General features: G+C 40.2%; 1 protein-coding gene across 1 annotated transcript in view; it reads right to left on the minus strand.

The window, feature by feature from the left end:
* syndig1l (synapse differentiation inducing 1-like) overlaps positions 1-15,197 on the minus strand; it is a 39,650-nt gene extending 24,453 nt beyond the window's left edge. Inside the window, exons 1-2 of the mRNA XM_085247472.1 lie at positions 14,695-15,197; positions 6,678-7,321 (exon numbers count right to left, since the gene is read on the minus strand). Of these exons, the coding sequence (XP_085103598.1) occupies positions 6,678-7,190 (513 nt within the window). The 5' untranslated portion in view covers positions 7,191-7,321; positions 14,695-15,197. The remainder of the gene's footprint in view (positions 1-6,677; positions 7,322-14,694) is intronic.
* Between the last annotated feature and the right edge of the window lie 973 nt (positions 15,198-16,170).

Genomic DNA, 16,170 nt, shown 5'->3' on the forward strand with positions numbered 1-16,170 from the left:
GGGGGGGGGGGTAAACCTGATTAAAACCTGAAACCTGATTAAAAGATTTTCTCAGTAATGTGATCTTGAAATGTCCAAGAAAGGAATCCAACCAACTTGAGTGGAGCCACCCTATGCATATTATAATTTATGAAAATATATATGTGTTTGCATAGCCCTGAGAGATTTCATGATATATAGTATATTGGGAATTAAAAATTAAAGGAAGATATGTCGGGGCGACCGTGACTCAGGGGGTTGCATCTGTAATCGGAAGGTCGCCGGTTCAATCCCCGGGCTCTCTGTCCTGGTCGTTGTGTCCTTGGGCACTGGTGATGGCCAGAGGGGCCGATGGCGCGATATGGCAGCCTCGCTTCTGTCAGTCTGCCCCAGGGCAGCTGTGGCTACAACCGTAGCTTGCCTCCACCAGTGTGTGAATGTGAGAGTGAATGAATAGTGGCATTGTAAAGCGCTTTGGGTGCCTTGAAAAGCGCTATATAAATCCAATCCATTATTATGTCCTGGAGAAAATTCTGACACAGATGAAGGCCCTAGCATGAGTAGTGGTCAGAAGAAAGCAAAAAATGTATACTACGGACAAACCGAGCCAATCCCGCTATACCTGGGGCACGGGGAAAAATGATCAATATGCTTTTTGTGACATTTTTGTTTGGTGGTGCGCCGCATGATTTTTCTGATGTGAAATATATGCCGTGGCTCCAAAGGTTTGGGAAAACACTAATTTAGACTTTTAATTATTCATCAACTCAAAGCTCACTTAATTCTGCTTTTAATGAGCGATGAACTTCTTCCGATTTAAACCCTAATATTATTTATTTGTATTTTATTCATTTTAATGCACTATATTCTGTGGAATTTGTTACAATATGAGAGGTATAAAAAACTATTTCATTACCCTTCTGTGTTTCATAATCAAGATTCAAATACTGCTGGAGTAATGTGATACATTTGTGGTAGAAGCCTTATAAGTAACCACATCTGTGTAGCTGTAGTGTATAAAGACAGCCGTTCTGCTGTTGTAGACGCTCAGCAATGACATACAATTAGTTAAACTGTACTTCTTCTCATTGACAGGTTTAATGAGAGGTGAAGCAGGCACAAGTATTAATTGAATGTTTTAGGGCGTTTCTATATCCAGTGGATAACTGATGGAGTGGAAATGAAGCTCTGGCATGTGCACTCAGTTCGACAAGGACTGAGAAGTCAGGCAGGAGACAGATTTACTACAGCACACATTTGAATTTGGCTATGACTTGGAGTTTTTCTCTGGAACAATCTGAGTAGGCATGGCACGCACTGTCCCTGGGACCATAAGAGACTTATACAGTTAAATGTATATATTATGAACAAAGAAACTTTTGTTATTGCAAGAAAAGACTAAGGAATTCGGGAACTTACAGATCTGAAGTGGGACAATATAAGAACAATTTGGTGAGCACAGCTCAGGCAGTATGAATGCCACCTCAGGTATAAAGTGTGTTAATTGGGTGAGACAGCTTCGAGCCTTAAATGGTTGGATAGAAAGGAGCTTGTGACTAACATCTTGTGACTGAACTACCATTTAAGGTAGGCAATATATCAGATCTAACATGACTACACACTGACAGAGGGAATATGAGAGTTAAGTTAGCTGTAGTGGAAAGTGCACTGTTTGAATTCATGCAAGCATCCATCAGCAGCAATATTCACTTAAGTGTACAAAAGCTGAACTGAAGATATTTAAACAACCTGAGGTTCAGTTCGTCATGACTTGTGTGACTTCACAACACAAGTCATCCTTAACCACTCAACACTCACATAGAAGAGAGAACTAAATTGAGGGAGTGTGGGATGGAGGGCTATATACATTTTGGAAAAGACCAAATTTAATACAGATATATAGTTGTTATGAAAAATCCCATTCTACGCCAAATCCAGTTCAGGTGATTGTGGTAATGGACCATGAAATTGTTTGCAACCATCAAAAACAGCAATATCCACGCTGAAAAAAGAATGCTCCCTGTCTGCATTACTGTGCGTCACAACAACACGAGGTCAGGAACACAAAGTGAATTAACCAAAGCTGCCAAACTGCTACCAATGTAGGGGCAATGTGGTAAGCAGAGAACAAGCAGAATAAAACTACAGTACTAATGCCACCTGCCATTTTAAATTCCATTGTAATTGGTGCCAGGCGTTTAATACTATAAGCAGCGCCAGACGTTTAAAACATGTGATGGCACCAGGCTTTTAATAAGGGCGATGCGGGCAAGGACAGCTGGCTGTGTAGTGTAATGGGTAAGGCAAATACCTTTCATGACAATCTGGGGTTTACTATAGGGAACGTAAGAGAACCCTATAAATGAGTTTTTCACTCAATTAAGGGATAAATCTATTTAGCATGAGTGATGTATCGATTCACAATGCAGATACGGATTATATGATTAAAAAATTATATATCAAAATTTAGACTTTTAAATGTATTTTGTGATTCTACATACTATAAACACTGTGTATTAAGAAAAGGATATAGCCAAGGTAACATCACATCATCACATTTCTTGAAATTGCACATCATGAGTGAGTTATGGTTCCAAGGTAGAACCTTAGCAGACAGTGAACATACACACGGTAGTCTGCTGTCTATTTTAAAAATGGAAACAGTTTACAAAATAAATATCATACACAATTGAAAATGACCATTAACTCACATGGTTACTTTTTTGTAGTCTGTTACAATAGGAATCAAAAAGCTGGTTTATTACACTTTCACATCAGCTTCAATTTTGAGATCAGGAACTTTGAGTTTCTTTATATATTTTTTAAACCCATTATGATTATTAGATGACAGTGAACAAGTAAGTTTCTAATTGTTAAGAATAACCCATAGCTGGACTGCCAAATTGGATCATTTTACATTGGTTAATAAAAAAAGTCCAACAAGAGCAAATCTCAACTCATTTGATTGAAATGGGAAGTGAAGGAAATGACTAGCAGTCCAGATAAAGTTCATACTAATTTAAATGATGCCAAAAAGGTGAGAAGATCTATGAGGATATCAGCTGCTATACTAGTTCTTTTGGGATTGGGTGGATCAGGTTAACAGCCTTTTCAAAATGGCATCCAATTAAGAGAAATGAAGAGAAACGGCAGGTGGTGATATTAAAATGGCAGCAGAGAGAATGACACAAATTATGACCCCAACAGCTTTCTGTGTAAATGAAGACTGCCTGATTTATAAAGCATGTTTTTGGATGGGCCCAACTGGCCAGGAATGGGGTTTGTGACTAATGCTAACACTGTGCCTGCCTGAAACGCTGCAAAGGTCTGTTTATAAGTGATTCTAAGCGAATGGGCTTTATATATTTGATCTAAAGAATTTGCATTCATATTTCTGTCTTTATATAAAACCGGCACATACAGTAGTATTAAGGTCCAGCGCACCAGTAAAAAGGCTTTTGTCCAAATCTTAACCAAGCTGACAAAAATACCATAACTCTAATCACCAGAATCATGCTTCAAGCAGACATAGATCACATTATGTAGTCGGAAGCACTGCACTTCAATGTTTGCTGTTCTATAAGCCTGCAAATTTTTTTGTTGCTGAGTTTGGTTGATTAGCTTTCTAGTTATTAGTTTTAGTAATTCAGAAACTTTATAGATAATATGCTTTTTACACTGGTGGTATCATTCCTGGTTACAGGAATAATGATGATTATGGATTAGACATCGCAAAAGAAGTAGTTTTGGTTAAGCAATACCAATGGTTCTAAAAGAAAGAAAGAAACCATAGAGAAAAACTCTTTTCTCATTGCTCTATTCAGCTGAGTCAGGCAAAAACCATTACACCTTACTGATCCCTTTATTAAATCAATTCAACTCACTAAGGAGGAGCTGCAAATAAAGAGAAGCAGACTAGATAAAAGGATTAAAAACTTCAAAAAGTCAATGTGGAGTAAACAAAAAAAAAAAGGAAAAGGAAAACTTCTTCTTCTTTGTAATTACATTGTGAAAGGAAATGAGGCTGGATTTTGGATCAGTTGAGCATTGGTCATGTAAGACCTAGTGCCTAAAACAAAGGATGGTAATATATGGCAGCGCTTGCAGAGTGTCACACAAATTGGCACCCATGTTATGCTTTAAACAAATAAAATTGTGTTACATTAGGCAAACTGTATTTGTATCATATTTCACAATATGCCTTAAAAGTCCACATGTGCTACACAAAATAATCTAGTACCTCTTCACATTTAGGATTTAGGATTTTCAGTTTCAGGTGGGTCATTAAAGGCACCCTGTTGAGTTTCTGCTATGATCTCTAAAGAACAAACTTTTATATGGGATTTATATGGGCTGTTATATGGGAGTCAAAATCATAGACTGTATAAAAGGTGGGTATAGGTGCTGTGATATTACCCATCGGTTTTGGAGCCTCAATATGGGAGTTTCTGCCATCATCATCTTGGTTGGAAACAATGAAAAGAAATTACATGACGAGGAGGCCCTAGTCTGACTGAAAACTGCATGCTCACGAGCTAACAACTTGATACTGGCAAGTTGTTAGCCAATAAGCATACAATTTCCTACCACAGATAGTCGTTCATTTTGAAACACACTAAGGCCGAGACTTGCAAAATAGGCTCAATTTGTTTTAATTCAGTGTGACCCAAATTTGACTAAGCCAATAAAGTAAGTAAGAAATTTAGAGAGAGGGTGTTTATATAAAGGTCAAGTCAAAAAGCGGTTTTCCTATATACGTTCCATAGACCCATTCCCATTTTAAGGCCTTTAGACAGAATTAAGTTATAAGGCACTTTGATATTGGATCTATTTTTACAACCTATAAGCTAAATCCATGTGTTTTTTATTGTCCATAGCCACAGTCCTGCTGTGACTTTCAGGTTACTGTTTGGAATAAAAGTACATAAAAACTATAGCAGAGTGCTAGCAAAGGCAGTGAAGAATACAAAAACTAGTAACTTGCATTCTGTGCAAGTTACTGATGTGTATTTTTTTTGCATGAGAGAACAAATCAATATGCTATTGATTGGTAGCTGTTTGCTAGTTACATTGCAAATACATCCTGTATGGCAGTGTTTCGAATGGTAGACACAGACGAGTTTTTGCATGTCAGTGTAGGGGCATTCTAGTCTTCCTTCTGCACATTGTGTCAGACTGTGGGCCTGGTGGTAGAGACACCACACACTTTGTGGTGTCAATGATCTCCTGTTGGGAGGCTACATAATGAGTCCCACTGTGTATTTGCCTCTTTTACATCTCAAATCTGGCTGTGGGGCCTGATGATGCTTTTTTAAGCACTTGTTCATTTTTAAACAGGAAGTGTGTGGAAAAATATGAACTATATGGTAATGTGTTCGCTTAACCTTTGAGTGGGTTAAAAGGAACCTCTAGAAGTCTATGAATAGAGACTTTGTGTGAATTCAGTAAGAATTGTAACTCATGTATTCGCTCTTATTTTGTGTGCAAATCTACAACTACAATGGAATAAACCTTCACATCAGAAAATCTGGATTTTATTTGCTCTTGACATTTGCACATCAAATTTTTTCCTCAGCTCATCCTGCCAGGATGAGCTCAGTTAATCATTTACATTCCTCCCTTCCCCAGCTTCTATTTCTATGAGCTATATATACCCATTTCACGCAGCATTTCTGCAGCTGCATGTTTATCACTGCAGTCCAGGTTCATTCTAGTGGACTCAGGTGTGTGGCAGCCAGTCCATTAAGCGTTGCAGGACACTGGTCGACTCTTAACACCCTATTCCATCAGTCCAATCCCCTAAATCCTTTGGAGTGCTTTGTGCTATTGGTCATGTCGGTTGAGAGTGAAAATACTGTGGCTAAAGCTGTGGTACCTAATATTCCTGTGTGAGGCAGACATGGGTGATTTATTATTATCTAACGAATTTTACAAGAGTTGGGAATTGAGGCCAAGGTCAGTGGATCAAATGGATTTGTGTTTAGCAAAAATGGCAGACTGATCCAGGAGCTAAGCTCAATCCTTTGGTGTGATGATATAAATGCAGATCTACCACAGGAATACAAGCAAGCTTGCTGTCAATTAACAGAAACACATGCACACCCACATTAGCTGCCTGCTTTGGGTTTTTCCTACGAAACTGCACATGCGTCTATGAATGACTGAACTGAAATTTATATGTATATTAAAATATTATATATATGGTACTATTCGGTACAATTCACTTACAAATCCCTCAACATTCTGGTCCTTCGGTACCTATCTGACCTGCTGCACCCATACAAACAGTCTCTAATGCAATGGGCCTGCTTTTGTCCCACGCACCACCCTCCACACCTCTGGGGACAGAGCCTTCAGTGTGGCAGGCCCCACCCTCTGGAACTCTCTGTAATCTGAACTTTGAAACACCCCACACTGAACTCTTAAGGAACCTCTCAAAAATAATCTCTTCAACAAAGCGTTCACCCTCCAGCCTTTTTGTTTACTTATATACTTTTGTAAAGCATGTAAAGCACCCTTGGGTTTCTTGAAAGGCGCTAAACAAGTTCATTTTTTTATTACTTTTGGATTCTTCTATTTTAATTTTAGTTCTACGTGCTTTTTGTTAAGAACAGAGCAAATTTTAAAAAGTATCTAAAATAATGCAAGCTTTCTATCATGCATTGTCTTTCCATGCTGAATGCATTTTTTGCCCTTACCTCATATTCCACATACTCCTCCTCCTCCACCTCATAGGAAACCGTTTGGATCTTGATGTGTTCGCCGTCCTCCAGCAGCTTCGTCTGGGGTTCTTCCGTGCTGGGCGTGTCTGCCCCTGTTGTGTTGGACACCTCCTTTGCCTTTTTCTCAGTGAAGGTGGTCTCACAGCACTCATTTCTGTATTCCTTAGCCTTAATGCTGCCACTGTCCTCCTTGTATAGGATGAAATTGGGTCTGTAGAAGGCTTCTACTGCCAGATGTAGCGAGGTGGCATCCAAAAACTGCTGGGATTTCACCTTCCCGTTGGTATTGTAACTTCCGCTCACTGCATTGCCATTACTCACTTTTCCTCCTCCTCCACCTTCACCTCCTCCACCTCCTCCTCCTCCAGCAAAGTAGTTTATAATGTTTTCCTGATAATGATTGTTGGGGAATTCTCCTCCGTAACCATTGATCATGTGTTTACTGTTTTTGTCCAGCAAAGGATTTTGGAGTTCACTGAGATTCTCCATAATCAGCAGGGGTAAAAAAGTGGAAGGAGCTTCTCGGTGACAGCAGGGAGATGAAAGAGTGATGTGAAAGAGGCTCCTCGGTGACTGGTTTATGTCAGTGAAGGAGTTAATGGCATTAAGCACTCTGAGACCTAGAGGAAAAAGAAACAGCAATAGAGACGGGGAGCGTTTTTAGAGTCAGTGGAAAACTTGGAAGGAGAATTTTATTTGTCATGTACCAGCAGGTAGCAGTTACTCAAATCTCGCTCGCATCAGATCAAAGTTTAGCTGTCGTTTCCTCAGCAGAAACAAATTTTACAACATTCTGCTTGTCGAGAGGTGCACCCTGCAGACGACTCAATTAAGTTTAATTTGCTTCCTTGCTCTAGACACATAAAGTAACATGAACACACACACACACACTGGAGTATTAACAGCAGTACATCATAGAAATTTCCATCTACTAAAAATATCAACCTCCACCATCAGTGTCCATGTGTTCTCTGTCCACCTAATTTGATTTTTATCACTACATTGTTTATAGAGATCATTGGGGTGTCATTACTGTCACAGTCTGATCCTGATAAGCTGAGGCCTCCTACCCATATAAAGCTCAGAAGGCTCCCATGTATGTATAAATTTATGACTCATTATACTAAAATCAGTTACACATCGGCTATGAAATGTACGATAAATAAAATCGGTTGACGATGGACATAACACAGCGGGTAGAGCATTAAAAATGACTTGCTAGTATTCTGTAACTGTATTGTGATGATTCATAATAGTGGTTCACACATTCATCTTACACTCGAACACACGAATTACTGCTTCTGGGGGTCACAACCCCCCCTGAAAAAATATGGTATAAAATCTGTGCCAAATCAAACATGTGGATACATTCACTGTAGAGACCCTTTGAGAAATAAGGGAACATGCAGAATGTTCCCAAAGACTTAAATGGCCTCATTAGTTAGGGAGCAAATAATGATCCCGTGTTAACAGGAGTTACCTGGTGTTTGAGTAGACTCCAAGTTGGATACATGTAAATGCAGATTTTAAAATAATTCTTATTTTGATTGTGTATAAACCTGCAGTTTAGAAGTGGGTTTTGAATTTAACATTCTTAAATATTATACTTTAATAAACAGTTTCTCATAAGTTTATATCCAGACATAAATTACATTTGTAATTGGCTTCCCTATATCTATATTTTAGGAGCGGGAACTATGTATATAAATATAGTTGTTATATCTGTTTAAAAATCTGGGATTCTGCCATGAATGTATACTGCAGATGTGCAGCCTTAAATAGCTACAGGCTTGTAATACTGAAGCCAACATTGATTATTAGCATTATAAACATGTAGGTATAATATTGATGCCAATCATGCAGTGCAAAGCTAAGAAAAGTGTGAGCTTCAGAGGATGGACCAAATACTTAACACCAGACTTATAGGCCTCAGTCAGTCCTAAAAAGCAATCCAAACCAAATTACAAACTTCCCCCCTTCCCAGCTATTTCTATACTGCAAAAATAGTCCAGAGTTTTCTGCCTCCCAGTCGGCACCCTGAACTCTTGTCTGATTAATCTGCGTTTAAAATAGAAATGCCAAGAGCAGATTATTTCTGGGGGGTCCTGACCCCAATCATGTATATCTGGCTTGCTGGCGTATTTCTAAATGCTTGAAGGTAATGTATTTCCAATTGAAGACAACAAGATTACACAAAATGCAAACTGGCATTATGGTGATGGGATAAGGATAATAGTCTGTCAGTTCATAGGTTAATAATGTCACGGAAGATTCGTGTACTTTCTTTGTAGATTGATTGTGGTTGTAAAGCACTGGTGATCATATTAGAATAACGTTTAATTCTTCATACTGTGTAGGCTTTTGTGTTCTGTGCCATACATTTATTCCTCCCTTAGAGAAAGATGAGAGATGATCAGGAGAAGTTGTGAAAATATTTAGGCTTTGTTTTTGTTTTTTCTGACAAATAATTCATCTCAAAACAGGCAGTTGTTTTTGGAATAAACTCTAGAACAAAAGAACAAAAGCCCCTATAAAAGTCCAACATACTCAGGTTCCTGGAGGGGAAACTGATTTAGAATCACCTAAAGACTCTTTCTATTAACATTTCTTCTCTTTATTCCTCCATCCATGCTTTGTATGTAACAGCTCCCTCATTATACTCTGTATACTCTTTAATTTGCTGCGTATTCATCACTTCCTTCTCAGATTCCCCGACTCCCCTTCCCTTATTTACTTTATATGTTGCAGTTTTCTTTCTTTCGCTTCCTCAAATTACCTCGATGTAGGATTTTTGTTAGCTATCCTTTTTATGTTTTCTGCGCCATGAATAAAACACAAGCCCCATGCTCCCAGATTTCCTGAAGCTCTGTAAGCACTGGACAGCCAGCAAAGTTTTCATGGTTCCTCCCTGTTGGACCTCCTGCGTCTGAATATGCTGACATTGTTGTTCCATGCCAGTGCTCCTTTTGGTCCGCGCATAGCCCTGGGGATCACATACTTCTTCAGTTCGTCAGATAGTGTGAGTACCTTGTAAAAAAAGATGAGCCGGCCCTGGGATTGCCAAATACTTTAGATGCTGATGTTGTGTGTGTTACGTGCTGTTGTTTAAGCAGCAGGATGCTCTCTGACCCATGTGTGCTTAAGTGTCAAAAATCCACAGCTAGCAGCCCTGACAGCTACAAGCATTGCTGAAAATCAGCTGTAATCTCCCTGGTGGGGTTAATGAATAATCCATGCAGATTTTGTGGACACAAAGTTAATTTATATTTTAGTATTTCTACTGCTTTATATTAATTGGTTCCAACAGGGAGTGAGTGATAAACGTTACATAACACACCCCATGTCCAAGTGATGTCAAAGGACATCAAAGGATCAAGACTTAAAGGGGCCACAAATAGCATTTTAACATCAATAAATCACGACTGCATTAATACTAAAGTACAGCTGCGATTACCATAATCATGTGGGACAGCTACCAAGCCTGAGAGCTTCAATGGGATAGTAGTGAGTAGGCTCTGTTGAAGGCAAAGTTGAATGAAACCTCAGCTGAGTGAAATTGTATGTACCCTTCAACCAGTGACTGGTTGGGTATACAACTTATGGTGGTGGTGGGAGGTAGTTATTGGGGTTATGTCATCGCTACATTTACTAAATCTGCCAGATGAATTGGAGTGCACTCTACCTCATAGAACACATTACCCCAACAGAACACTTCACTTTCAGACTGCTGGCTTATTTGTGGTTTCTAGGATATTTAAAAGTAGAGTATGAGGCAGAGCCTTCAGCTTTCAGGCTCCTCTTCTGTCGAACAGGCTCCCAGTTTGGGATTCAGGAGACAAACACCCTCTTTACTTTTAGGGTTAGGCTTCCCGCGATGCACTGTGTATTTCTTCTTCATTCCCCTTTCATTACTCACTATGTGTTTATACACCACTCTGCATTTAATCATTATGTGGGAGTGGGAGGCAAGTTAGGGAGGTTGCCCCTTCCTTCCTATATGTCCTGGAGGAAGCAGCTTGAGGTGACTGTTGTTGTGATTTGACGCTCTATAAATGAAATAGAATTGAACAGAGTCCATTAAAAGCTAGAGTAACATAAAAAAGTCAATTGAATTTGCTGTTAATTCATTTGGAACCAACTAACTAAAATTTTAGCAAATGTAAATTTAATCAGACCAGCAATCACAGCGGCAGACGGGATCATTTTTCCCCGTTAAAAGTAACATTACCAAAAATCAGTTTGGACAGACAAAAATCTGTCGTATTTACCAAAAACAATTAGCAGCTAACTTCAAAACTACAGCTATTCTTTTGTTAAAAACACAAAGTTTGCGTCACTAAGTGAATTTGCTCCGATAACGGCTAAATGGGATTTTCATCTTCCAAAAAGGTACACAAGATTTTGTGACAGATGGTGGAGTCTAATACACAAATTAACATTTTGCTTTCTTTTGTGTCCAAACACACCAGTGCATCAGCTAATGCAAAAATAAATGCTAAATAATTCACTCTGACGTGGGCTGAGGAACGAGATACGATGGGCTGTGATGCACACAGCCCAAAAAAACATTTCCTCTAAACTTCCCAGCTTTTGCTTCTGTAAAAACTCCCACTCTGCACAAAGCTACGAGCTGACAGCGGATTACTTTTCGTGTCATTACTTAGGGATGCTCTGAGTAATCTTTTTGGTGCTGTCATCCTTGCAAATACATTGCTGCCACAATGCTGGTGTAGAGCAAGGGTTATTTGGCTGCAAACAGGAATTAAAGTGTGAATACAGTATTTTTGTCACGGCTGGCGGAGGGAGCCGTGTGGTGTGGAGGAAAAGGAGGACCCAAGATGCAGCAAACTGATGATACGAGTGATGTTTTATTTACAAAGGTGGTGGTGACAAAAACAGGCAACGAGGTATGAGTACTTTACAAACGGAAACCTAAACTGGGAGAAACTAAATAGCAAACCTGAGACCGTACAAAGGGGGTGCGGGGCAGAGGGACGCAGAGACAGGACACCATGGAACGCAGATGAATGCAGAAATACACGGATGAGTGCAGACGAGCCGACGAGGAGCACAGGCAGACACCAACTATAAACACACACACCAGGTAATGAGGAAATGGCACACAGGAGGGGACACAGCTGGAACTTAATGGGCATAACGAGACACAGACCTACAAAGTAAAACAGGAAATCTAGAACCCGAACCGGACACAAGGGGGGAGGACACAGAATAACTAGAACAGAGGGAAATAGTCACAAAACACAAAACGCTGGGTCAACGACCCAGGACCATGACAATTTTAGTGCAAGCCGAAGACAACTCAGTATGGGTGATGATAAATGCTGAAGAAATAACCACAGATTTGTGTGTTTATTAATGTGCGCGCATTTGTTTGTTGGAGGATGTGTATTGTGCGTGTGCGGCTGTGAGTAAATAAACGTGTGTATGAGTGGGTGGAGGTGTTTGGAAAGGAAGGGAGAGTAGCAAAGAGACAGAGAGAGAAGATGGGTGGGAGAAAGCGAGAGAGAGAGAGAGAGAGATCACACTTTTGTGCTATTCTCTGGTCGAGTGCATTTGGGCATGTTGGCGGGCAGCAGAGGTTATGGAGTCGTAAGGAGCTGGGAGGTATAGCTGAAAGCGAATGAGGCAGAGCAATCATTGTTGCAAGGGAAACAGTTCAGCATGAGAGCGACAGCACAAGAGGGGGCCTGTGTGCTGCCGTGTAAGACATCTCAGAGGTGTCTGACAAGGGGTTAAAAGATTAGAGAACAACCTGTAAGAATACACGTGCGTGAGGGTAAGAATGAGGCTGTGGCACTGCTAACATGTCAGACGCGCTGATACGTCTGTGCGCTCCAACCCCATTAGACTCCAGTCAGCACAATCAATTTTCCCATGTCAGCCCATTGCCAATCAACCTTGGACCTCTGACCCTGAAGCCAAGCGTGGGCATTTTCAGCCGGCGGCGAAGAGCAGCTGAATACCAATGTGTCTCATCCGTCGGCCACGTTTACCAATCCGTTCCATCCAGACTGCGTCTCTCACAGCTTTTCCTGTGCACCGCATGTAGAGATCTGCTCGCTGCACCCGACAACAACAACTTCATCTTCCTGTAATTTAATTTAGAGGCAGCGGCTGGCATATAATATGCATAATAAGGTAGCGCCCGGCAGTTATTGATGATCACAAATCGGGATAATGCACGAGATCTTATTGCTGAAAATGCAAATACCAACATAGGCTACATTTGTCAGTGAATCTTACTCCCGGCCTCAGCACGTGAAGGTCCACTGACAGATTAGGAGACAGAAAATGACAAAGTGAAGTAACTGACTTAACACCATGTTGACTGATCCTTTTATGAACTATTATCTTCAAAGGAGACTGTGTAAAATGCCATAATCCACTTGAAATTAATCTGAAGCCTATTCCTCTTACAGCAGCCACTGCTGTCCCTTCTGTCTACATGTCTATCTGTGAGCTGATAAAGCATTAAACCCTTAGCAAGTTCCCTTTAACATAGAAGTCGGGGCTCCTCTGAAGCCCCTGAGCTCATCATCTGGCTTACTGTCTTCCACACCTTTGTTGGTTGATTTAAAGTGTTCTTCAGTATGTTAATCCACCATCTCTGTTACGTGTTTGAATAATTCACTGGTTGGGCGTTGCAAAAAGCAGCCGTGTATGCCTCTGCTGGAGTGTTTTGTTGTTTATGAGATGCAGGCTCTGGCTAAGTTGCCTTTGTTGTTGCCTATTGATCACAATCTCCATTAGCAGATGATAGCAACATTTAGGTTGTTTCTAGTCTGTAGCACTCATTTCTAAACGTGCTCGTTATTCTGAAGATAGACAGATGAATGAATGTACAGTAACAGAATGAGAATCATCTCCTTTTAAAAAATACAAAAAAATAACAAACAATAAAAACAAGACAAGGTGGAAGCTGAAACGTACCACTTTTCCCAGTTCCATCTATTAAAGCAGTTAAAGCAGAGATCAGGCCTGACTTTGCTTGTGCTACCCCAATTATTAAAGGCACCAGGGGTAGATCAGAGGGAGGGGGCAGTCTCTCTATCTGTGTGTGTGTGTGTGTGTGTGTGTGTGGGTGTGTGTGTGTGTGTGTTACTCATAGAGGGGCCATAAATCTGTTTGCACAGGCACATTTTGGGGACCTGCCGCAAAAAGCAAAACCACACATATAATGACTTGATTTAATGTTGGTGTGTGTTAGGCTTAAGTCATCTGAAGTAATGTTAGTTTTTGTGTGCGGGTGTGTTGAGTGTGCAAGTGTGTAAGTGTGTGGGTTAGAGTGCATGGTCTTGCACTCCTGTTGTATGCCCCCTTATTTTGCCCTCACTACTAAATCTCTGATATAACTATAACTGTGTAAGAGCTGCTAGAGTACCTCAAACCATAACTAACTACATGCATGACAACAACAATAATAACAACAACAACAAAATATATCCTGAATGCACACAGAATCATCACTTTGGTTCCCTTTGTTTATGTTTATGAGGTAAAAATGACCCTGGTGCATTCTTTGGCCAAGTGTTCTAGTCTATTTGCAGAGGGACAAAAGAACCAAAAGGCGCTGTTACAGTAGGAGGTCACAGAATAACTTGATGACTTCATGCCAAAAGCACTTCTCACTTAAAAACACACAAAGAAAAGGAAGGGATTTTTTTTTTTTTGGTCCAGCAATCGCAGGTGGAAACTGTGTGGAGAGTTCTTCATCAGCATCATCCTCCATCCTCCATCACAGAATACATTGCAGTGCGACATATTCATTACTTATTTCTATTTATAACTTAAACATGAACATGTGTATTCACGTAAAAGCACCGTCTGGGTGCACAGAGTTTACTGTAGACAATTAAATAAAAATAAAACCCTTAAAAACAGATCAAAACGCACACTATTAAAAGGCAGTTTTTAACAAATAACCGAAGAATGTTCTTTACGCTTTAAGGATTTATACATATTTTTTCCTTACCTCTGAGTTCTCGTCAATCCAGATATTGTTTGAAGGACGCAAAGACTGGCTTGTTTTCGCCTGTACATTATGGCTCGGATGCTGATGGTGTCGCCCACAGAAAAAGACATTTCTCAGACTTTCTCATTTGAAGAAATGGCCAATCGCTCAGGAAAAAAAAGGGGAAAAAAAAAGAAACCCACTGCCGCCTGCCACAGTATCGTAATTTCTCTCCTCTATAAATTTGAAGGTCGCTTTGTTCAATAAGCCATTTGGCCACTGAAATTCTGTCGTCTTTGCAAAGTTAAAATAGCTTCTGTGAACGAGAAAGAGAGAGAGAGCGGGAGAGTGTGTAGGGAGGTTTAGAGACGCGGATGATGAGATGAGGTGAGGAGTGTACACGCTTCGCAGTGCGCGCAAAGCGAGAGCCCCCAGAGCAGCGTCCACCCCTGCCCGTCTGCATGCATCTTACTTTCACAGTACTGAAAACGGTAGCGAGGTTAATCTTGTCTTACAGATGATGATGATGGTGTGTGTGTGTGTGTGTGTGTGTGTTTTCTTCCTCTTGCAAATCATTAAGAGGTAGAGGCAGGCTTTAAAAGCTCCACCTCTGAGAAGTGTGGGCAATTGCCCATCATTTAGACGCTCCATGATTTCAATCAGTTATTTCAGACAGCAGCCGCTTATGTCACGGAAGAGCAAATAACTACAACACATGTTCTGCTAGAGATTAAAAAAAGTAAGAAAAGTAATTCTGTAATTGTTGTGATTATTCGTGAAAAAATAGTTGCGGTGGACTGTCGTATCTCGAAGTGTTTCACGGCAGACAGCAAAACCTTTCACAAGCTGCCTCCACAATTAGAGCGATTGGACTACAGCTGATGTCTATTGTGACTCTGCTGATTTGATTAGCTAAAATGGACTCGGTGATCTCAGTAAAGGCACTGTGACATCTGTGCGACTTGAATCTTTCATTTCAAAGTACACGGGGAGCCACAACTTTCCTATGATAGACATTGGAAGACCTGAAAGCAGAATTGAATGAACTTTTCAGTGATTCCATCTAATATGATTGTCAAAGTCACAGCAGTAGGCTGTAGATTATTTTGTACTGCGAGATTTTGTGTTTTTCGTGTAAACGTGAAGGTTTATTTTTATGTGGGCGTGGCTTAATTGAGTACAGGTGATGTCACACACCTTTAATGGCGTGCAATACTAAAAATGTTGGTATTGATCAGATACTGATTTTATAAAGGCAGCTTATGTAGAAAAGAGCAGTGTGACATGACTTATGTAACAAACCATCAACAATTTGCTAGTTCTGACCACATTTAATGACCAATTCACTGTATTCATTTTTACTTTCCACAACAATCAATTCATAATGTTGTACTAGTACGAATTGAATCCCAATACCAATGCTGTTATCCATACTATTGATATTGGGATCAGTCTGTGTAGGAGCCATAATTAAATGTATTGAATTTTGATGATCAC

This window comes from Mchenga conophoros, linkage group LG15 (assembly GCF_057382185.1).
Source record: "Mchenga conophoros isolate Kocher_MC1m ecotype Shallow Benthic linkage group LG15, M_conophoros_male_GT1.1, whole genome shotgun sequence".
In the NCBI taxonomy this organism is placed as follows: domain Eukaryota; kingdom Metazoa; phylum Chordata; class Actinopteri; order Cichliformes; family Cichlidae; genus Mchenga; species Mchenga conophoros.